At 43.6% G+C, this 22,991-nt stretch overlaps 4 protein-coding genes across 5 annotated transcripts; 3 read left to right on the forward strand and 1 right to left on the reverse strand.

The window, feature by feature from the left end:
• Positions 1-498: 498 nt before the first annotated feature.
• LOC4346842 (syntaxin-72) lies at positions 499-2,952 on the forward strand. Of its 2 annotated transcripts, XM_066304142.1 has the most exons (9): positions 499-772; positions 853-978; positions 1,131-1,281; positions 1,496-1,581; positions 1,743-1,811; positions 1,916-1,960; positions 2,406-2,468; positions 2,562-2,638; positions 2,730-2,952. In XM_066304142.1, the coding sequence occupies exons 1-9, from the start codon at positions 623-625 to the stop codon at positions 2,743-2,745; spliced, it is 783 nt and encodes a 260-aa protein (XP_066160239.1). In that variant the 5' UTR covers positions 499-622; the 3' UTR covers positions 2,746-2,952. The 2 variants fall into 2 exon arrangements, with proteins under 2 accessions (XP_066160239.1, XP_066160238.1); XM_066304141.1 differs by having other exon boundaries at positions 526-772; positions 2,562-2,740.
• An 87-nt stretch (positions 2,953-3,039) lies between these two features.
• On the reverse strand, positions 3,040-6,523 carry LOC4346843 (probable protein arginine N-methyltransferase 1). The gene is made up of 9 exons (NM_001422734.1): positions 6,152-6,523; positions 5,500-5,510; positions 5,175-5,330; positions 4,604-4,667; positions 4,364-4,506; positions 4,135-4,222; positions 3,886-4,001; positions 3,642-3,792; positions 3,040-3,546 (listed from the first exon to the last, which is right to left on the reverse strand). The coding sequence occupies exons 1-9, from the start codon at positions 6,378-6,380 to the stop codon at positions 3,341-3,343; spliced, it is 1,164 nt and encodes a 387-aa protein (NP_001409663.1). The 5' UTR covers positions 6,381-6,523; the 3' UTR covers positions 3,040-3,340.
• Positions 6,524-7,403: 880 nt separating this feature from the next.
• LOC4346844 (uncharacterized) lies at positions 7,404-11,862 on the forward strand. The gene is made up of 9 exons (XM_015756957.3): positions 7,404-7,761; positions 7,887-7,952; positions 8,576-8,642; positions 8,726-8,826; positions 9,223-9,267; positions 9,347-9,652; positions 9,746-9,848; positions 10,319-11,007; positions 11,227-11,862. The coding sequence occupies exons 1-8, from the start codon at positions 7,594-7,596 to the stop codon at positions 10,399-10,401; spliced, it is 939 nt and encodes a 312-aa protein (XP_015612443.1). The 5' UTR covers positions 7,404-7,593; the 3' UTR covers positions 10,402-11,007; positions 11,227-11,862.
• On the forward strand, positions 11,098-11,862 carry LOC136351791 (uncharacterized). The gene has a single exon (XM_066304143.1). It carries the CDS (start codon positions 11,212-11,214, stop codon positions 11,596-11,598), a length of 387 nt encoding a protein of 128 aa, XP_066160240.1. The 5' UTR covers positions 11,098-11,211; the 3' UTR covers positions 11,599-11,862.
• Positions 11,863-22,991: the final 11,129 nt, after the last annotated feature.

Genomic DNA, 22,991 nt, shown 5'->3' on the forward strand with positions numbered 1-22,991 from the left:
TCTTGGGCCGCCCCTTCTTCTCTCGTGCTCAGCCCAGCACCCGGGCCAGCCCAGGCCGCTCGAAACACCCGAGTCCGTACGATGCTACCGGAGCCGCATCCCTCTCTGAATCCAGCTGCGTAGTTGCTTCCTTACCAAATTAGATGTGAAAACGAAATCCCCTAATCCTCCTCTTCATTTCCTCCATGAAATCCCCAAATGTCCTAAAAGGAAATCATGTGAATTTCAACACTATTTCTAACCCGGAGAACTCGATAAAACCCTAGCTTCAAGAGCAAAGACTCATAGATACGGCGGATGTGATTAGTATTCGAGATGACGCACGAAAAGCCCACCGGAAGCCATATGTATTTTTTAAGTAGGTATAGATATAGATGTACCACCTCCCTTGTTACATGTCATGCCCTGTGCTGTCTCCCAATCCCCTATCCTTGAATCCTGGTTTCGCAACTGCTAATAAATATAATATATTTATTATTTTTTTATAATAATTAGTATAATGAAAATAAATAAATTACCGGGAGTTTCGCCGCCGTGCTAAACTCTCCGTACAGACCGCTCGCCGCACCGCAGTGGCAATCACGACGACGGCGCGAACCCGGCCACTAGGGATAAGGCAAAGATGAGCATGATCGACGTGCTGATCCGGGTGGACGCCATCTGCAAGAAGTACGACAAGTACGACGCCGACAAGCACCGCAATGGCGCCGCCGGCGACCCGTTCTCGCGGCTGTACGCCGCCGTCGACGCCGACATCGACGCCGCCGTCGAGGTCGATCGATCATCTCCTCGATCGTCGTATCTCCACCACATTTGGTTCTCGGATTCTGAAAATGTGAATCGAAATTCCAGAGATCCGAGAGGGCCGCGACGGAGACGAACCGGGCGGCGGCGGTGGCGCTCAACGCCGACGTGCGGCGCACCAAGGCGCGGCTCACGGAGGAGGTCGTCAAGCTCCGGAAGCTCGCCGCCAAGAAGGTGACCGGAACTGATCAATCATTCAATATATCCCCATTAAGCATTCTCGTCATTAGTCTTCTCCATTGCCCATCTGTCACATAATTTGACTTCAATTTGATCAAATCAAAGAAGAATTGATGGCAATGCTGATGGGAAATCCGGCGATGCAGGTGAAAGGGCTCTCGCCGGAGGAGGCGCTGCGGGGCGACCTGGTCTTGGCATTGCCGCATAGGATCCAGTCCATCCCTGACGGCGGCGGTGGCGCGGCGGATCAGTACGGCGGCGGGAATGTCCGGCCGGGGATCAAGTTCGATTCTTCAGGTTTTGTTGTTTTCCTTAAGTTGGTATTTGTCTTCCATCCTTGGTACTAGTAAACAAAGAATCCTCCTATGAATTTGGCAAGAATTTGTTATAAGAACAGTAAATAATGTGACAAGAATTAATGGCACATTAACATTTTCTGAACTGATTATCTTCAGGGTTTGAACTAAATTTGTGCTTGTCTTGTACTCATGTGGTGTTGATTAAAATGTAGCTGAAAATTTGGACGAGGCGTACTTCCAAACCACCGAAGAATCGGAGGAGTTCAGAAGAGAGTACGAAATGCGGCGAACCAAACAGGCAAGTTTGTGCCTGTCCATGGAACCGAATATTCTCTTGATCAAACACATTTCTGGACTGAACTCGCATATCAAAATAAATCACCTGAAAACACGATTCAGTTTATTCATTTCACTTTTAAAAGAACTTGTGACAGCTGAGCTGAAAATTTTAATGCACAGGATGAAGGGCTGGAGTTCATCTCTGAAGGTTTGGACACACTGAAAAGCCTGGCAGAGGACATGAACGAGGTTTGTATTGTAGCTAATGCATATGATGTTTCTGCGTATGGCCCCAATTTTTCTGCATTCTGAGTGACAAAATTAGAGCTGAAATTGTGCGTGTAACCCTGCAGGAACTGAACAGGCAGATGCCTATGATGGATGAGATTGACAACAAGGTCAGTTTGCACCATTCACATAGTGTCTCAATCTCTTACGGCTTGTTTGGTAACTCGAAGAAAGGGGATTGGGAGTTTACACGAGGGAATTGATGATGAGATTAAGATGGGAATTTGATTTTTAATCCTTATATCTTGTTTGGTAGAGGTGATGGAATTGATAGGGAGTTTAGTTGGAGATTAGGTCATTAATAAAAACGGATGGCTGAGATTTGCTTAGATAAAGTAAAGAAGGAATTCCCTCCCAATTATCTGCCCCTACCCAGGTATTGAAAAGGAGGGAGTTCCTTCCTCAATTCCCCATCCCCATCCCACCAAAATTCCTATGTCTCTCTAATAGTCTCATCCCTCTAAACTTCCAATCCCTACTAAAAACTCCCTCCAACCAAACGGACCGTTATGGTTTAAGTAGATGGGAACACATAATTAAGCACAAATTTTGCAGGTGGATAAATCTAATGAAGACCTCAGAAAGACTAATGTCAGGCTAAAAGAAACGGTCAACCAGGTGAGCAATTGATTCTTCTGAACCATAAATAGTTTATCAACAAATCCAATGCCAGTGATCTTAGGTTTGCTGACAAATATGTCATTCCTGCAGTTTCGATCGACCAGGAACTTCATGATTGATCTTATCTTGATTTGCATCATTCTTGGCATTGCTGCCTACCTCTACGAGCAAGTGTTCATCTTTTCATTGATTACTTCGCTTTTGTTCTAGCATGTACATCTGATCTGTTTCAATCTGTTTCTTTTTTTTCTGATGCAGCATACTCAATCAATGAATCTCACTGGTTCCGTCATCACCTGTTCAGGAATAACATGTTCCAAGATTCCAGGAGTAAATGATTAACTTTTAGTATGGCTCTGTGCAAACTACCTCTGTTATATTTGTTAAACAAAGATGGCATTGACCATGTGATTTCAGGTCTGCTAATTTTTAACTAACCACCACTCCAACAAGTTTCATCCAGTATACAGCAAGCTTTGCAGATGTGCTCTCAAATAAATTGAAATGTAAATGCAGGAAAGAAGAGTCACCATACAACAGTAGAATGAAAGAAAATCTCAAGCATGAATTGTGTGGCAAACTGGCAATACGTCATTGATCCATTTTCATAAAACGTACACAGCAATTGCCATCATCATTGTCAACGCATTCATTACCAATACCACCAGCCAGCAAGACAACATAGTTTTGCAAAATAGCAAATCTCATATCGGCAGGCCAGTTCAATCTATTTTCTACTTATGCTTAGATCCCAAAGAACATAAATAACGTATGTTAATACAGGATCACGGGAACAAGCACAGTTTGCGAAACAAGATACTTGGTCAACCAAAATTTAATGGATTGCAGGGCAGCTGAGCTCGCATTGATCACCGCATCTTGTAGTGTTGTGTTCTTGACACTTGGCATCTATGCCCACTTAGGGCGTAGCAGAGCTTAATGTCAATATCTCGGGGATTCTTTTTATTCGGTGTAACAGTCATACTGCCTGTGATGGTTTCCCCCTCACAGATGGTCAGTACATCCTCCAGGTACAGAACAGTTTGCTTCCAGTGAGTGGCTTTTGATCTTGGGCCTGCATCAATTAAATTATACAAGAATTACAACACAGCATGAAGAAAAGAAAATAGATGGGCGTAATTTGTATGGTTAGTTGAGAAGAGAATGAACCTGTTGAGAAGCCCATCATCTTATGGCATTTGGTGAAGGACACATTGAAATAGGCAACAAGAGCATGGATATAGTCATTACGCTCTGCTACTAACTTAAATGGTACTGTAAAGGACGCATCTCCAGGTGTCATTTTGGAAATATCCATTGTCTGAAATAAATATATTGGAAGAAGATTTAGTCTAAAATATCACCTGAACAAATAATTGCTAAGCAAATTTAACTTGTTTCAAAGCGTTGGTACCTTCAGTAACTGGCAGTTAGTGACAATCTGATTTGCATCCACCGTATCTACAAGTGGCTCCATCATTGCCTGTTTCTTGATACAGCGCATATCAAAGCCATACACATTATTCCAAACTGCAAGATATAGAACAATGCCATCAGAAAGAATTCTAATAACCCAGAAAGAAACAAATAACACACAGAACTTCTGAAGCAAAATGGATTCATGGCTAATAGTCATTTGCCGTTTTCCTCATGCACTACATACATTCAATTTTGTCTTCTTTGTATTCTGCATCTTCGATTGCAGTAAGATGCAAAGAAGCTTTGTCAGGTAGGACAACACCACCATCAGCCTGCATGACATTAACATAATATACAAGTTATATATCCCCAAAATTTTAAATATTGTCCATAGAACAAACAAACCAAGTTTAGTTTTCATAGCCTACAAAACTGGCAAACACCATGAACATTAATGGTAAATAAGCACTTACAAGCCATTTATCACGTGCATATAGAACAGTGTTCAGCATATTCTCGAACAGGAGGAAATAGCCCATCCATTCGGAGATTATTACATCTACTTTTGGGACAGGAAGCTCAATTTCTTCCACTTTCCCTTTTATTACCGTTATAACTGTGAAGATAGAAATGATATTAACAACTTCTCAAAGTCAAACAAGCATGATACTGAATGGTCATCATAGATGATAGTAAGATAGAAAGGAAATCACCATTAGAATATCCATTTGTTTTCACAATTTCCTTTGCCATATCTGCCATTTGAGAACACTCAATCTGTAAATGGAAGAACAGGTATATCAAGTTTGAGGAAAAAACAATATTTGATAAGAACAGGTAATGCGAAATAATCCTAACAAACTACTATATATGTAACTTGAAATCCTAAACACCATGGGAACTATACAGGACACCAACAGTTTGGATAATCAGCATCCAAAAAGAACACTCATTTTAAGTTGTTAGCGAAGAGCACAATAACAGTCCAACAGATAAGCTTGTATCAGCTTGCAAAGAGTCGTTAAAGTCTGATACATGTGAATAAAATAGTAGCCTTCCTGCTCTTCCCAAATTCTATTATATTCCATGTAATAGATAGATGGGAGGAAACTACAACATGCCGAACTAGATTCTAAAGTTGTGGCCTCATCAAATAGTGAAGCAGCAAATGGCTAACAGTCTTAGATTAAAGAACAAGAATGGGATCATCAAAATAGCTTATTTAGTACAACAAAACTATCACAGCATTAAAATGAAAACATAAAAGTATGTTAGAAAACTAACCGCATAGACATGCTTAGCCCCTGCTTTTGCACAGAAAAGTGAGAGGATCCCAGTCCCAGCACCAACATCAAGGACTATTTTGTCCTTGAAAAGAAAGCTGTTCTGGGTGATAACATTTTGATATGATTTTGTCCGAACCACATCTTTTAGCATTTCCTGCAATCAGCACGATAAAGTAATTGGCATCTCGACAACACTTGGTTTGCACATTTAGATGCATAAATCATCTGCCTAAAGTTAATGTGCACAAAAAAATCGGATGAAAACTGGTTTCTTGTGAACTGTGGTGCAACAAAGGAGGCTGATTTCTTCCAGATTCACTTACTTCATGAATACCTGCAAGACAAGTACACCTCATAAAGTTACTGCGCAAAACAGAGCAGGAGCATTATAAACTGCGCAAGGTAATAAATTACACAATAACTTTAGGCAAAACCGGAGCACACAGTATCAATGAAAATCTCAAGACCTGTACAGATCAAAAGCTAAAATTATTCAGCAGTGCAAAGTGAAAATCCCAAAAGACCAACTGAATCTCAAAAAACCTATGTTCAATTGCAGTCCTGATAAATCAACAACAGAAGTACAAAACCAACTAAATACCAATCTGTCATACAACCACCATTGCCAAAAAACAAAAATGAATTGTTACCACCCAACCTGCTACTAAATGAATGATGCGGGTGCACTTAACGGCTAACACGCAAAAAACCTTCAATCTTTCACAGCATTACTGTCAAGAACAACCAAAATATAATATCTCAATCCAAGTAACAACACTACATATGAATATACGTTATATTTTAGGCCGCACAAATTCGCACCAGATATCGAACCTTCCCCCTAACAACTAAAACAGCACAAAAATCTAAAAACTTCATTGCTCTATTAATTAGCATTATCATCACCCAAAAAAGAAAATCTGCGGAACAGTACAGCATCTCCAAGAAACCGGATCGAGCGCGAGCGCCGCTTACCGAAGTGGGAGTAGGAGTCGAAGTAGTAGTCGGCGCTGGTCTTGTCGCTGCCGATCACCTCCTCCCCTCCTCCTCCCTCTCCCCCTTCCTCCTCCGCCCCGACGGTGGCGGCGGCGGCGGCGGGGTTCTCCTCCATGACCTCGTCGGGGTCCTCGAACCTCAGCCTCGACGCCGTCGCCTCCGCCAGGCCGCCGTTGGCGTCGCTGCCGCTGCCCTTGCGCTGATCCATCGCTGGGACTGGGAGGGGTTTGGGGTGATTGGCTGGCGCGCCGCAAAGCAGGGGAAGGAGAAAGCTAGGGTTTTGGAGAGGGAGACGAGGGAGGGAGAGAGGTTTTATAGCATCCGTGGCATAAATATCAAGTCCCTCAATCCACTCCTACTAGGACACAACAATTACCTTGATGTTCATGACTTTAGGTTTGGGGGATTATTTTAGGGTTATTTAATTAAGTTTTAAGTTGAGGTTTTTTTACCGGAAATATTTTAATTTATATTTTTATTGCAAAATTTTCCATTTAAATTCACTACTACTAGGACACAACAAAAATAGCCTGATGTTCATGACTTTAGGTTGGGGGATTATTTCAGGGTTATTTAATTAAGTTTCAATTTGAAGTTTTTTTTACCGGAAATATTTCAATTTATGTTTTTATTGCAAAAGTTTTTTCATTTAAATATTTTGTTTGAAAACAAGAAATAGTTTCCATTTAAGTATTTTTATTGAAATATTTCAATTTATATTTGGACTAGAAAAATGCCTGTGCGTTACGACGGGTGAGCTATTTTAATCTTATTCTATTGTTATAAGGTTTAATTAAGGTGAAATTTACCGTGGGAATTTGTTTGAAATCATGAGCTGTAATTAGATTCCATTTAAGTATTTTTATTGAAATATTTCAATTTATATTTGGATTGGTTTTCTACTAAATTGATGTCCTTAAAGCTTCGTTTTATGAGATTGTCGATTTAATGCCAATGTTATCAAGTAAAGGTAAATAAAAATTCTTGCATTGAGAACATAAAATTTCAAGTTTACAATTTGTAAAATATGGATTTAGACTCCTATGCATTTTTTTAATAATGTTGTTCCTCGCAAATTTTATAATATAATAATAACAGTGAACACAAAAATAAATTGTATCGCACTCTAATAAATAAATAAATCATCAACAATACATGAATATCTTAAAAAGGAAATTTGAACCCTAAATATTTCATTTGTAAATTAATTTCTATTCTATTCAAAAGGCCCAGGTTTTCAAAAAAGCAAATATAGAGCTTTCCCCTTCGCCTCCGCGCCGCCGCCGCCTCTGTCCGTTCCGCCGTGGTTTGCGCCGCCCGTCCGCCGCCGCCGGCGGCCGTACTCCGTGTAGCCTACTCGTCGCTGCTCGAGCTGAAAGCCCAGGGTCAGGGAGGGTGGTGCCCACAGCTACGCACAAACAATGGAGGGCAAAGAGACCAAGAACACCGTCGCTGCCGCTGCCTCCTCCTCCCCTCTCTTCTCCTTCTCCAACTCCAACGCTTCCTTCGGCTTCGGCTTCGGCTTCAGCGCGTCATCCGGACCTCCTCCGCCGCCGCCGCCGCCAGCCGTCGAGGTGCTCCTCTCCGAGGTATATCTCGCCCGCTTTCCTTTTTTTTTCTTCTTCTTCTTCTTCTTCTTTTGTGGGCTTATCCTACTACGTATTTACCGGGTTACTTTGATGCGAGATTCGGTCGTTTCTTGGTTGAATTGCAGGAATCGCCCGTCGCGGCCGGCGAATTGGAGCCTGTGGTGATTGATGACTCCCTGTCGATTTACAAGGTGCGTCTGCAGAAATGCTTACATTGTGTTTGTGGAAATGCCTCTGTGGCCGCGGCAAGACTCTGCAGTGCTACTGATTCTATTAGGCTGCTAATAGTTATCTAGTATCTTAGAATGATAAATGCAATTATTACTTTACTAACCATACAACTCATGCTGTCGAGAATGTTCTGTTTATCATTGAACATCGCGCGTTGGGACTGCTGCTGAGTGAGAAAATTATGAGATTATTATAGCTGTCCATCATGTTCAGTATATGCTTCACCAATGGAAACAATAACAGAGGAAACCGGATGTAATCATGTAAACATTGAGGAATATTCTTATCCTCCCTCCCCTCTGCCTAAAACCAAACAAAAATGAAGAACATTTGTTAGCACTGAAATGGTTCTCTCAGCTATTTGTTGAATCCTCCCTTGGTAAGTCATATGCTCAGAGCGCATGGTGACATTCCACACACCCACGTTTGGTGCAAACATAATGTTCACTCGGTCATCGCTGTTCCAATAACTTCTAGGGAACTTACAATAAATTTCTCTAGTTGTTCTGCTGCATGCTACAGGTCATTGTTACATCCTCCCACAAATTCAACTTAATCTATCTTTTTTGCCTTACTGTTTTAGGGGAGAGCAAGTACTTCTGATGTTTTTGGAGTCAAAAACTCTGATTTAGTCCCAGGGAAATATGAAGGTCAGGACTGAATACATTTTGATCCTTGTAACGTATTTCTTACTGTTTGTCTTTGTAAGCTTGGAAATATATGTGTGCACTAGGTGGGTTGAAGCTCTGGGAAGGTTCACTAGACTTGGTGAAGACTTTAAACTCAGACATCAAAGAAGACCGATTGCTTTTAGAAGGCAAACGTGTATTGGAGGTGAGATACTTCACGCCTAAAAATATTTTGAGTAGAACTGTGTTGTGTTTTGATAGTTAAAGTAATAACAAAAGAAATAAGACTTTACAAGAGTCATAACAGAATAAGGTATATCCAGAATGAGTTTTTTCTTTTTGGAAAGCGAGGTATGTCCACAACCACATTGACTCTTTAAGAAAAAGCTTTATCACATTCTATTTTCCACTTGCTTTTTCAACTGTTTATGTTGAAGTCACTAATACCAGGTTTTCGAGGTTCAATCTCTCTCGATAGTTAGTAACAGCCTGTAGTGGAATATCTAAATAATTAAGTCCTTCAGTTTGATACAAGTAGCTGTAATCTCAGAAGATGTACCCAACTTGCTGCTTACAGTTATCCATCTCTGTGATTCTGTAGCTAGGATGTGGACATGGCCTCCCTGGTATCTATGCTATTCTTAAGGTATTTATCTATATTCCCCTGTGAAATTTTGTAAATGACTCCTTAACTCTATTGATTTCTCAAAAGCTAAAACTATCAGGGTGCTGTTCTAGTCCACTTCCAAGATTTCAATGCTGAGGTCCTTAGATGCCTTACCATACCAAATGTAAAGGCTAATCTATTGAAGGAATCATCTGAAGAAAAGTTTACATCTGGTAGTGTTGGTTTCTTTGCTGGTGACTGGAGCGAAATTGACAGTCTGCTTCTTCGTGGAGATGCTGACCTGGATAAATCAACCAACAGTCATGAAAACGATACAGCGTATAATGGCTATGATATCATCCTTATGGCTGAGACTGTCTATGCAGTATCTTCCCTCCCTAATCTCTACAGGCTCATCAAGAAGGTCAGCATCCACAACATTCATTTTGCTGATATTTTTCTTTTCACTTGAATTTTTCATGTTTATTATAGTTTACTTACCAAAAATACTTTGCAGTGCCTGCGCTACCCTGGAGGTATAGTTTACATGGCGGGTAAAAAGCATTACTTCGGAGTAGGTGGTGGCACAAGGCACTTTGTTCGCTTGGTTACAGAAGATGGTAAATTTATTTCTAGTTTTTTAGTCATTGAGTTATTTATCCATGTACCTCCATAATATTACTCCTGATGACATGCTTGTTTGCAAACTTTGAATTAGCAAGATTGGAGCAATACCTACTTTTTATGTTGCATGAATGTTAAACATTTTCCTCTGTGAAACACTAAATGTTATTTCTTTTAAGCTTATATACCAAGATAGCGTCCATTGTATGAGTTATGTTTTTGTTTCTTTAAAGGCAGACATCAGTTGCAGATGTTTTAAATGAATGAATTTAGCACTCTTTTTGAGGATATGTGCATTGAACTATGCATATGCATATGCTTAACATATCACATGCCAAAGCTATAGACTAGTTATTAACGCATTGTGCTAAAATTCAAAATTTTTTTGGATACTTTATGTGTGTATTACAGTTGCATGTCATTTGGTATTTATGCAGATTTTCACTGTTATTTTGTTGTCATTTAGGGGCCATGCAGTCCGACCTACTTGCTGAAGTTGCTGATGGATCATCGAATGTTCGGGAGGTTTGGAAATTATCGTTCAAATAGACTAGTATTCTGCTTGTGATCGTTGAAGAAACCACAAACATGTACTGGCTCCATATTGGTCGAGTGGAAGCCTTAGTTTAGGTGTTTCTTGTTCTATTAATGTACTGGGTCAGTTCTGAGATAATTGCTACCTCTTTTCAGAGGTCTTATATTGAATACAGGAACATCCTTTTACTCTTTGAAAAACTCATCTAAGTAAGTTTTACTGAGATCTTGATAGTTACCACTGGATTGCATCTCTTCCACTTATCCCCTTCTCTCTGTCATTATGAGGTTTACATCGTCTTCTCTTGTACTCTCATATTTGCTCTGACAAAGCTAACACTTTTTTAATTACTCTTTGCAAAGATTCTGTGTAATTCCAATGGCAGACAGAACTGATTCACTGACAACTGACACAGTGACAAGTCAGCAGATTAAGGAACAAGAAACAAAACTGTACCCCCGAAAACATCACCTTCCTTATTTCCAGATGAAATCATTCATGCCATGCTGTCATGCAATGCAGCCAGGAAATTTCTCCAGTAATTACAAGATGGGGATGTTCTCCGACAAATGATAAGGGAGCAGCTGTGAATGCATGAGGAAGGGACATGGATGTGAAAGGTCAGGGGTAGTCCCATGTGGCATAAGGAATCAAACATTAGAGCAATCCTTGTCCTTTTCTTCATGTTTCATTGTTGCTAATGTTTGTACCACATTGGGGTCATTCCATGTGCACCATACTGTTCATCCCTCCATATGATCTGCATTCATCTTGCAGTGTTATATATATCTTTGTCTGTCAGCTAAACTCACCTTGAGCTTACAATGATGGGCTTGCAGGAATCCAGCATCGGTGGTCGGACGGCCAGCTTCTTCCACTACCAGAGGCTGGAATGCCGGGATGACGGTGGCCCGCCGCGGCCATCCAGGTGGCGGTGGCTGCCGGCCCTCGACGGTAAGCCGGCAGCCACCCCCTGTCTCTTCCATGTCAAGAAGCTGAAATGGAGCAGGATCACCTCGGTCCTCCTGCCAAGGAAGGTGGTGGCGGAGCTCTCCTCCAAGATCCGCCGTGCCGGGGCGACGACGATGGAGGGCGCCACCGACATCTGCCCGACCATCATCTTCGCGTCGCAGTGGGGGCTCCCGGTGCTCTCCAGGCCATTGCTGGCTGGTAACAAGGCCAGGTATCTTCACCATGGGAAGGGCTTCTGAGGAAGTGAGAAGCTTTGTTTCTGTGCCTCTCCAAGTTTGATCTCTGCTCCTAGTGAGATGTTCTTGTGTGTCAATATGTGATGATTTGTGTCCGGTGAATTACTTAGTTGACCCTGTAGATTCAGTTGTGTGTTCTATTGTTGTATACTTTTGTGTTGGTCTCCCATCGATCAGGATCTGATCTTAGGCACTTTGCTATAGTTGGCCATGATCAGATCTTCCTTTTTTGTGATAATTCAGTATAGTCCAAGTTAATGCCGAGTACATACAGGATCAATAATGTTTGATTGTTGCTGTCCTCTGATGCAAAAATAAAAAGAAAATATAGGAAGAAAGAATGCAGTGGCTAGAATTAAAAATAAATATCAGATTTATACCATAAATTTAGTTGAATCAAATCCATCAGTAAAGACTGAATAAGTGTGAATATGTACGAACCAATAATCAGCTGATCTTTTTTCCCCTGGCCATTGATCCGGCACTGCTGCTGGCTCGATCCGATCGTACATCGGTGAGCTCAGAACATCTGCGCGACGCTGCTGGGTCACTTGGCTAGTTGGGTTGGAGAGGCACTAGGAGACACTCGTATCATTATTTCATTCATTCACGGAGAGATTGTAGTATAATTTGTGTTCCAGATCTTGGGCCTAGGGAAGGCCCTCTCATATATTATGAATTGATCTGTTTGGTGACGTTAGTGGAAGTCCCATTATTTGCGTTTAATCAGGCTTATCCAGCTGAGCTGATCGTGACATAGAAAACGTGACAAATCATTACAAACTTAAAATGTGAAATCAGCGGATGGATGATGTGGAATTTAGCCATTTGGTTTCATGCTCTATCAAATTTTAGTAGTACAAGCGAAGCGAAGTGAGTGTAGTTTAACTAATTAGTTTTCTTATGGTGTAACCAATCCAACCGAGTTCAAGTTCTAGATTTCACACTGGTACTTTTATTTATGGCTAATTATTTTTTATTGATAAACGATGTACCCGTCAACAGTAAGGTGTTCATGGTGAATTCATTAATCTCAGTATGTCGGTCTAGTCTTCCAGTCTAGAGCGTTTGTGTTTTGTTTCTAAAAAAAATTGGTAGTACAAAGTTTGGGAAACTACAAAATTTGGTATAGTAAAGTTGCTATTATATAATACAATGTGTTTGTCATATAGGAGTAGTTGATTGTAATGGTAAGTTTGCCACATATTTGAGTGCGGTATCTAGTACATTTGACACTTTCTCTGTCTATCCCCATTTTTCCTCTCTTTATTGAATTTCTTTCACCTATACTTTTCTTAAACTTTCACTTAGATCAACTAACCGTCGAGGAACTGACAAAAGGTTCAAAGGTGAGAAGAGATTATATTCTGTAACAATTCCTCACTCCAGTCAAAGTCTCCCATCCACTATTGTCACCACTACCTATATGGCTATATCCTGTACAATTCTTTCATAGCCCTCTACCTAGATCTTGTGCTCTCAAGCCTATGCTAATGTGACTTCGCATTCGTCTCAACGATATACCTTTACGTTTCAAAATATTATATCCCATACTAAATTGGTTTATTCACATTCCATAATCTTAGTTTGTTTTAGGATAGAGAACGTATGTAAAAAGTAACTTAACATATTATTTGTTAAATGTGAAAATTTATCAAAACCAACTTATATTGTTTTGCGATATTTTAACCGGTTTTTTAGTCCAATGTGACAAGTCCTTTTTTAAAATAAAAAGTGTGTCCAGTTTTAGATTAAGTATTGATTTTTTAGACCATTTATTAAATATCACTTTGTAGCCCCATTATACACCGTGAGACATGTACGTTTGAATCGACCTTATTAAGCTTAAGGCTATCTTTTACTTTATGACCAACAATAAGGAATATAAAAAAAATCTTCAAATTCTCACTCCTCGCACCACGCTCACCTCTGGCTGTGTTTAGATCCAAACTTCCAACTTTTTCTATCACATCAACCTGTCATACACACACAACTTTTCAGTCACATCGTACCAATTTTAACCCAAACTTCCAACTTTGGAAGGAACTAAACACAGCCTCTGTCCTCAAAATTTTGTCATGATTCTGACCTTACTCAGAGCTGGTGTCAAGGTTACGGGTAAGGTATACCCTTTACCCTTCGACATACGTCACATATCGATATGGTATACTTGCGCGCTGTCACACCCTGAAAATTCAAAATATATAAATTGTTGTTTAATTGGAATTTTTAGAAATAATTTTAAAAGTCTTGAAGAGAAGATCTAGTTTTAATTAATAAATGCCAATATAAAAAGTGGCCAGATAAAATTTCATTAAATACTTTGCTTAATTCTATAATTCCTAGATTTTTCTGGGATTTATTTGAGCTAAGGAAGTATTTTAATAAATGGAATTGCATTTAAGAAATAATTTAAATTGAAAAAGGTTTTAAAAGTCTTCTTTTGGCGTCGGCCCAAAACCTCTCTTCTCTCTCTTCGGCCCAGCCGGCCCAGTCCGCCACCGCGCGCGCGCGCGTCCGCCCGCTGACAGGTGGGGCCCACCTGTCGGGTTCGTCGTCCTCCTCCGGCCGAAACCCTAGTTTCGCGTCGCCGCCGCCGCTTTCCAATCCGGCCGCTCCTTTCCTTCTCCGGCCGAATTGATAGAGGGGAAACAATCTCCGGGATCTCCTCTACCTTTTCTCCTTTGGAATCTTTGGCTAAATCGTTTTGGAAGTTCGTGGAATCGAGTTCGTTTCGGATCGGTTTCCCTCTCTCCAAGCCGAGCTTTCCTTCGCCGTTGCCGCCGCCATGGGCCTTCGTCGTCGCCTCCTAGCCCCTTTAAAAGGATCCCCGGTGTCTCCTCTACCCGTCGCCACCTTCGCCTTCGCCTCTCGTCGTCGGAAAAGCCCTAGCGCCGTGTGCCCTAGCTTTGCCGTCGCCGCCGCCGCTCCAGCCGTGCGCCGCCGTCGTTTCAGCCGTCGCCGTCGCTCGGGAAGACCACCGTCGTGCTCGCCAAGTCGTCGCCGTCCTCGTCTGCCCCTTCGCCGTCGCCGGAGATCGTCGGAGCTTCGTCGCCGTCGTCAAGCCGAAGAGCTTCGCCGCTTCCTCCTCGTCGCCGTCGCCGTCCGTTGACCTTCCGCCGTCGTTTTGGTCGCCGGTGAGTTCGCCGTGCCGCCCGCTTCGTCTTGGTGCCCTCCGTTTGCGTCCTCGCGCCGCCGTTCGCCGGCGAGCGTGCGCCGTTCGAGCCGTCTCCTCCGCCGAGCCGCCGCTGTCGGTGACGTCACCGCTGACGTCATCGGGGTCGTCCGCCGTGAGCCGCCGTGGACCCGATCGATCTCGGCCGTCCGTTTTGGATTGGTTCGATCTCGGCCGTCCGTTCGTGTGAACCGCCGCCCGTGCGCCCGGTTCACCAAACCCTAGCCCGCTGACGCAATAAACCCTCTTTTCCTTTTCAAAAATAATTCATTATTGCGTCATAATTCAATTTTAACCGATATAAGTGTTTTAATCCGATTTAATCTTTAAAAATTCATAACTAATTCATCTTAGCTCCGATTTAGTTGGTTCAAGTCTCTAAATTTTTCTAAGATTGAGATTTACACTTTAAAAATATCCACATGTACTGTTCATGCTTGTTTATGTGCTGTTTTGGTGATTTTGCTCTTTTCTGCTTAGATTCCGTCGTTTCCGGAGAGTCCGTTTTCGCAGAAGAAGAGTTTGAAGAGTTCCAAGGCCAGCAAGGCAAGTCACACAGATCCCAAACAACCCTTTGAGCATGTTGATCCTATTTAAAGCTATTGTTTCTATTCAACTATTGCATCTATTTTCGAATGTCATTGGGTGGAATTGACCTATTCTTTGTTATGGCCCTTTTGTACTTGATTACCTTATTCCTTGATACCTTGGGTTATTACAATTTGACTAGTTGAGCTTTATTTATATTGGTTCAACTAGATATTAGATATAATTGCTTAGCCCTGTTTAGAAACATTAGTACACATTCGGGATAACTAATGACTCACTATTATTTAATGATGGTTTCATGATAGTTCACGATGGTCAATCGTGATTAGTTAATTAATTAATGTGCCAACTAAAACCTGGTAATGGTGGGTTGTGAGCACATGGTTTTGTTGGTCGTGCTCATGACAATTAAGGACCGGTTCACGAGTTTCGGTTGTGAAACATTAACCGTGCCAACCACAAGCCAGCATGGGCAACGGCTTTATCTTTTGTATAGCATGGTTCATTGCGGGGCACCAGACTGAGAAGTGGCGGAGATAAGCCCACGGGGGTCGCTGGGGAGTCCATGCCTTGTTTATAAGGGGGTGATTATGATCCAGGAAGGTGCGCTGCAGTGGATTGTGTTATGCGAGGGGTATTGTCACAACTCCTTTCCGAGATACCGTGGTGGTATTGAGGCACATGGTGACATGATGTGGGGTTGTGTCTTGTGGGTACAGTGGTACACCTCTGATCAGAGTAAAACTATTCGAATAGCCGTGCCAGCGGTTATGGGCGGGTCTAACAATGTCTTTCGTGATTAGTTTCACACTTCTCACCATAGTAAATGATGATTAAATTGGTAATAATTTGATTAGCTCCTGGTTTGGAATGGAATATTCCTGGTTTGGAGATAGAACTGTGCAGACGGGGTGGTTGTTCAGAATGGTTGGGCCTATACAACAGGGTATGTTGTATAGCGTTGGATTAATATTGTTTAATTACTTAACTGTTTTATTAAATTCTCAAATGTTTGCTAAATGCTGCTTTTGCAAATGAAACCCTATTATGCCATCCTTTGTTATCTTGTGCACTTGCATATTTGCTGCGTGGCTTGCTGAGTATGTCATATACTCACCTTGCAATCATTCATCAGAGGAAGAGTTCTACAATGAGGCTGATGGAGTGGAGGAATAGGTGTAGCCTTGGTCAAGCTGCCTGTGGAGTGGAGCCGTCTGCGCCGTTTATTTATTTTCCGCTGCTTAGATCTTTATTGATTGAGAGGAACTATCTACCTCTGTAATGACATTTTATTCGCTTATTAATTAGAGTAATATTTGTACTCTATTATCAATTTGTTATTGTGTGCCTCGGCTGATTCCTGGACGAGGGTTCACACACATGTAAGCGTTTGGAATTTTGGATAGAAATTCCGGGCGTGACACGCGTATACGGACGTTTTTGGCATACGTTAAAGGAATTCATCATGGAGTTCACGGATGGAAGGAGTCATACTTAGACAGAACTGGGTCATCATTGTACCGTGCCGGGTCCGATGTCTCCGAGTCCTACTTGGAGACCAGTCGACTTGCGATATAAAAGGGACCCCCCGGGAGGACCTAAGGCATTGAATCTCATAGCCAAGACAACCACCACAGCCTACGAAGCCGGAGCCTACAGGAGCCAAGTCGCCGGGTGATCTAGTCGAATCAACTCGACTACGATCTCGTCGGTATCATCGAGTTCCGCTTTTCCCTTCGTAATATGTGGTTTACATCATATAATCCCATATCAACTGGATTAGGGCTATTACCTATTAAGGGGCCTAAACCAGTATAATCTTTGTTTTCTGTCTGCTTGATGTCGTATTACGTAGATCTTCGTACTAGCGTACCCCAATACCCTCTATATCCAGTCTACGGGTATCCCCCGTCGACAGTGGCGTGCCAGGTAGGGGGACTTGGTGTTCAAGATTCTACTACTATGACAACCAGCTTCGTCGACAACAGCGTCAACACCAACCTCAACCAAGGAGTTCCTACTTCAACAATGCTGGTGTGGATTCAAGTCAACGAAATCGTCTTCCCGGTTTACACCACGGTGCCGATCTCGGCTGGTCCATCAATGATCGGAAGCGAGAACACAATAGCTACAACCCAGGATGACTCCATGTCGAAGGATCCTCCCGCTGAAGCGGAGAACGGAACGTCGACGACATCCGAGCCCGAGAAGGATCCTAGTGCGGCCAAACCTTGTCTTTCCGACAAGAATCACGAGCCGACGAGGATGACTTCCGAGGTCAAGGTCCTGGTGTCCTATCCACAAAACCAGAAAACACACCTTGCAAGCCTGCTGGGTTTTTCTCAACGTCCACACTGAAATTCGTGCCTACAAAGAGCGTGGAATTCAGCGTACTTCTTCAACCCGTGATGTCTATTGTCCTATTCACAAGATAAAGAATCACGACCTCTCAACCTGCAAGGTCTTTCTCAGCGCCATGAAGACGTCACCTCCTAAGGTCCAGCAGTCACAGATCCCCCTCAAGGATGAGGACAAGGAACAAGGAGCGACGTTGATTTCAGATCGATTCCTTGGGGTAATCGACATCGATCCCCACGAACCATCAGTCTTGCACCTGCTCGAAGACTATGGCTCATCATCAACAAGTACGCCGCGCGAGGTATTGGCTATCGATGAGACCGGCACATCAGCGCGCACTAATGCGGAAGCGGAGAATCAAGTGACTACACCAGCCCAGCACATCAGGGCCGTCAACGCAATACTGAGGGAAACCCCTTACGATCCCGTTCTGAACGACGATCTCGCACGATGGACAGAACGGTTACGGGAATCAGTGACCAACCTCAGCAACGCGTTCGAAGAGGCTGCTGCTGCAGCGCACCTAGAACAGCCACCAACTGGCGGTGCTAATGGTGAAAACCCTGAACAGCGGGAATCGCCTCATCGAGCCACCCCTCCACCTCGTGGCACCGGCGATCTCCGCGATCACCTAAATGGCCGCCGAGAGGCGCGACGCGCATGAGACAACAAGAACCGTTCCCGACATCGCGTCTCTTCACGGCGTCACGATAACGAAGAACGAGGAGGCCGTTCGAGCGAAGACCGAGATCGTGATAACCGCCACAACCGCCACGATCACGACGATCGCGAACCGCGGGTGCTGGGCGATACTGGTCGAGGACGTCGCCATAATGACGACGACGATGGAGATCGGCGCTGAGACAACAACGGGAGACGACAACAGGATTCTCGATAACCCGGCCGATGTCCTCGTAATCGTACACCGGAATCAAGTGACCCATCATCATCGTCGTCATCTTCCTCATCCTCATCATCAGATAGACATCCACGAAGGACGTACGATCACCGACAACCCACCACCCCCAGCGCTGGGTGTAGAGCTTTCAGCCGTTCGCTACGTGATGTCCGATGGCCTGAGAGATTCTGACCAGGAGCAATAGAGAAGTACGATGGGAGTACTGACCCACAAGAATTCCTTCAGGTTTACTCCACGGTACTCTACGCTGCCGGAGAGGACGACAACGTGTTGGCGAATTACTTGCCAACCGCATTGAAAGGCTCCACGCGTTCATGGCTGATGCATCTCTCCCTACTCGATTTCTTCGTGGGCAGACCTGTGGTAGAAGTTCGTCGCCAACTTCCAAGGAACTTACAAGCGCCACGCGATCGAAGACAACTTACATGCGTTGACACAGAACCCGAATGAATCCTTGAGGGATTATGTTCGGCGCTTTAATGAGTGCAGAAATACAATCCCCGAAATCACCGACGCTTCTGTAATCCGCGCCTTCAAGTCCGGTGTGAGAGATTGCTATACTACCCAGGAGTTGGCAACGAGGCGTATCACGACTACTCGGAGATTATTCGAAATTGTCGATCGATGTGTGTGGAGATCATGGGTATCCCATATCTACACGGCGATGGTATTCGAACTAGGTACAGGATACCTAATGTAGATAGAATATCTTATTTGTATCTTGGGTTTGTTTCTTAACTTGTGTATCAAGGAAACACCCTGAAACTTAGTCGGTTACGACTGTATCTTACCTATATTTTCATATTCCGTTAGGGATATAGATTATCTTTTGTAACCCGGACTCCTTTCCATATATAAGGGGGGTCCGGGCGCCTCTAGGGGCATATGCTGATTTCTCCTGAATCATACAATCAATAATACACTCGGCGGATTCATCCCCGGATCCATCTACGCTTAACCTTATCATTGTATTTCCCTATTTTGACTGTCAAACGTCAAGTTTTCTCCTTGAAGTTGTCAGTCGGGGGCTATCATCATAATAATGGAGTGTGATTTTTTATCAATTCAGTTTGCTTACTTGGTTTATCATTGCCTTGTTTGGTTTTTCTACTTAGTTTGCGAGGACTGAAGGTTTTTAATAGCTTCTTTGGGTTTTAGGCTCAACAAAGCTTAGCAAAAACTTTTAAGAAATCAAAAACTTTGCAAGAATCATCAAGCACAGCATAAATACACCAGTATTGTACAAATTGAGCCTCCATACATTACATTCATGATCAGTCAGAATCAGTTCTTTCATCATCAGAGTCTTCATTACTCGGCTGGAGGTCGTTGTTGCGAAATTGCTCTACAACATCGCTCGCAATTTTGTCGGCCGCATTTTGCGCACTGCTGATAAGATCAAGGGCAGCTTCTTCACTTGTCCCGTCTGCAAATCCATCAATGGTGTCGACTTCAATTCTCGGGTACAAGGATTTTGTCATCGCCAAGGCCATGCCAGCTCCCATACTTCCAGCTTTCTTGATATTCTTGAAATATACTTCCGGAGCAACACTCAGCTTGTCAAATATTTCGGTTGCGTCGAGTGCACTCGGACCACCATTATTGAGGAACATGGCTTGGATAATTGGTGCAGCGGCGTTGGCGACGTCATCCCTTGCTCCTTCAAGCCTCTTGATCTTACCAACCAGGACGTCAAACTGAGCTTGAGATTTGATCTTGCGATCTACAAAACACATTCATGATGAGCATCTGTTGCATTATAAGGAGAGAAGCTCAGACTGTTAGCTGGCGCTACCTTCGACTTCCTTCAAGGCTGAGTCCCTTTGCGCAGCCAGTTCTGTCTTGTCTCTCTCCAGGGCTTCAATTTGCCTCGCCATCTGTTCCATCCTGGCGGCTTGCGCTGTTTGAAATCCAGATGGTTGAGGATGCAATTATGACAGCATAAATCAATGGAACAGATCGGGATGATTACCTTTTGAAGAACCACTTAGTTCGAAGTTTGCATCCTGGAGCTGGGCGATTCGGTCCCTTAACTCTTTTTCTGTCTTTTTGGCGCACTCCTTGGCCTCATGCAGCTGGTCCCTGACTGCTTCTAGAGTTCCCAAATGAGGAACCAGCTTTTCCAAAGTTGTAGTCTTGGCCTCATTGCGAAGATGGATTCTCTGCATGATGGATCATGGTTTAGTTTCTGCTAAAAAGAGAACAAAGTTATCGAAGGCTGTCACCCGGAAGACTTACATTTACAATACGAGTGGCTTCTCCAAGCGCTTTCTTTAGCTGGCACACTTCTTCATCTTCTTTTTGACGGTTTATGACTATACCGGCGGCTTGTGAGTTCTCATCCCACCATTTGATCAAGATAGGAGGACGAGAGTCGTCGGTCGCCTTTATGCGAGGAATTTCTTCCCCGTCATCATCTGATGGTCCTGGTGTGTTTCCAAGATATTAGACGGATAAACTGAGGTTATTTAAATCGCCATTGTTTGAGAAGACAACTAACCTGAAGATGTACCTAGCTGAGCGTGAGGAGATCTTTGTTCTTTACCTGAAGACCCAGCTATCGAGTCGTTACCAACCTCTGGTCCTTGCGAAGTCGTCGTCTGCGCTTCTACTTCGGGAATCTCTGGATCAGGGCCTGCGTCCGACTGGTTTCCAGTCGGGGGCTCTTGAGTTGTTGCCGTTTCAGTCGTTGCCGACTGGTTTCCAGTCGGCGGCAGGTCACTCGGATTGGCCCTATCTCCTGAAGCATGGGCGCCAGTCGGCTGGCTTTCAGCAGTCGGCTGGTTTTCATTAGTCGGCTCGGGGTCCTTGGATATATTTTGCTCTGTCATAGCCGGATCAGGGTCTTTTCCAGATGGATCTATATCAGATGGTTTCCTGCAGAGTGTTCTTTCAGTATTCAGTATCATTTTCATGAGAAAAACATGCCGAAGCGGAATCATATCGAGAGGTCTAATACCTGGAGGATGTTCTGATCTTTGGTATCGCACGGCCAGCCAGTTTTTTCCTGGGCATGGTACGCTTTGGGGGTTTATTAGGCGAGCCCTTATCCCCAGATTTATCATCGTCGCCTTCATCATCATCAAGTACCAGCTTTCTTTTACGAGGACCTGTTTGATCAGCCAATTTGGAGGTCTGAGGTTGCGGATCTGGTCTGATCGTTGGCCCTCCGCCTCCCTGAGCGGTGTGTTGGCGAGGAGACCGGCGCTGAGAGACTGGTGGATCTGACTTCATCAATGCATATTCCTGGACAAGATGCTTCCATAGTTAGTCAACTCAGCGTGAAGATAAAACTATGTTCTGATCACGGTTTGAGGATTTCCGATGCATACCTGTGGAGGCGGATTGAATGCATTATATGGCACGACTGGCAGTTGATGAGAGTAGCTGACTACAATTGCATTTGAGAAGATTTTATACATCCTCTCCTTCATGATTTTGAAATCCAGGGAGTCTGGTTCTTCACGGTTGGGATCATGTTTGCCGTCGAACTCGAATGCTGTGCGGGATCTTTCCTTGATTGGCGCCAGTCGGCATTTAATGAAGTGCCGAGTGATCTGCTCTCCCTGTAAGCCTTGTTCTTTAAGATTTAACATACGATCCAACAACTCCAAGGCTTGTACTGCTTCATCTCCGATCGGAAGAGAATTCCAAGTATCTTGGTACACTGGAGGAAGACAAGAGTACCCGGGAAGAGCAGGCTCGGGATTCTGAACATAGAACCAGTTTGCATGCCATCCTTTGTTCGAAGTCTTGAAGGGCATCGAGAAATATTTTTGACTCAGAGTTCCCCTTAGTTGGAATCCTGCCCCCCCGACTACACACGGTTTGTTCTTGTTTGGTTGGGGTTTGAGGAAGAAGATCCGGCGGAATAGGGCAAAGTGAGGTTTGATCCCCAAAAAGGCTTCACAAACATGGACGAAGTTGGCGATATGCACTATGGAATTCGGGTTTAGGTGATGTAAGCTGATTCCGTAGAAATTCAGGATCCCGCGGAAAAATTTCGAGGTCGGAAGAGCGAAGCCGCCATAGAAGAAATGCGAGAAGACTACGATCTCATGTGTATCAGGGGTCGGAAAAGTCTCACCGCTCGCTGGCCGCCACCCGATGATCTCCTTGGCTGGGAGAACGCCGTGCGCCACCATCTCCTTCAAGTTCTCTTCCGTTACGTCGGATGGCGCCCATTGACCTTCGAAGCTTTCTCTCTCTTCCGCCATTGGTTTCACTCAAATGTGTTGATTTGATTTGAGGGATGGCTTGGGAGAGGTGAGGGATTGAGGCGGTGGATCACGGGAAGGATTTTGATGCACTTTTCGGAGGTGGATTTGGCCGGAGTTGAGAACCCTAGTTCGCCGGCGCAGCTTTACACTGTAGCAGGGAGTGGGGAAAATGGCG

Source organism: Oryza sativa, chromosome 9 (assembly GCF_034140825.1).
Source record: "Oryza sativa Japonica Group chromosome 9, ASM3414082v1".
Classification (NCBI taxonomy): Eukaryota; Viridiplantae; Streptophyta; class Magnoliopsida; order Poales; family Poaceae; genus Oryza; species Oryza sativa.

Coding starts and splice junctions, on each gene's coding strand:
- LOC4346843 (NM_001422734.1), bottom strand. CDS start 6,380: ATGGATCAGCGCAAGGGCAGCGGCAGCGACGCCAACGGCGGCCTGGCG. Junction 4,507..4,603: donor AACAAATGGATATTCTAATG/GTGATTTCCTTT, acceptor CTATCTTCACAG/TTATAACGGTAATAAAAGGG. Junction 4,223..4,363: donor ATGCACGTGATAAATGGCTT/GTAAGTGCTTAT, acceptor AATGTCATGCAG/GCTGATGGTGGTGTTGTCCT.
- LOC4346844 (XM_015756957.3), top strand. CDS start 7,594: ATGGAGGGCAAAGAGACCAAGAACACCGTCGCTGCCGCTGCCTCCTCC. Junction 7,953..8,575: donor ACTCCCTGTCGATTTACAAG/GTGCGTCTGCAG, acceptor TTACTGTTTTAG/GGGAGAGCAAGTACTTCTGA. Junction 9,268..9,346: donor GTATCTATGCTATTCTTAAG/GTATTTATCTAT, acceptor TAAAACTATCAG/GGTGCTGTTCTAGTCCACTT.
- LOC4346842 (XM_066304141.1), top strand. CDS start 623: ATGAGCATGATCGACGTGCTGATCCGGGTGGACGCCATCTGCAAGAAG. Junction 979..1,130: donor GGAAGCTCGCCGCCAAGAAG/GTGACCGGAACT, acceptor CCGGCGATGCAG/GTGAAAGGGCTCTCGCCGGA. Junction 1,282..1,495: donor GATCAAGTTCGATTCTTCAG/GTTTTGTTGTTT, acceptor ATTAAAATGTAG/CTGAAAATTTGGACGAGGCG.
- LOC136351791 (XM_066304143.1), top strand. CDS start 11,212: ATGATGGGCTTGCAGGAATCCAGCATCGGTGGTCGGACGGCCAGCTTC.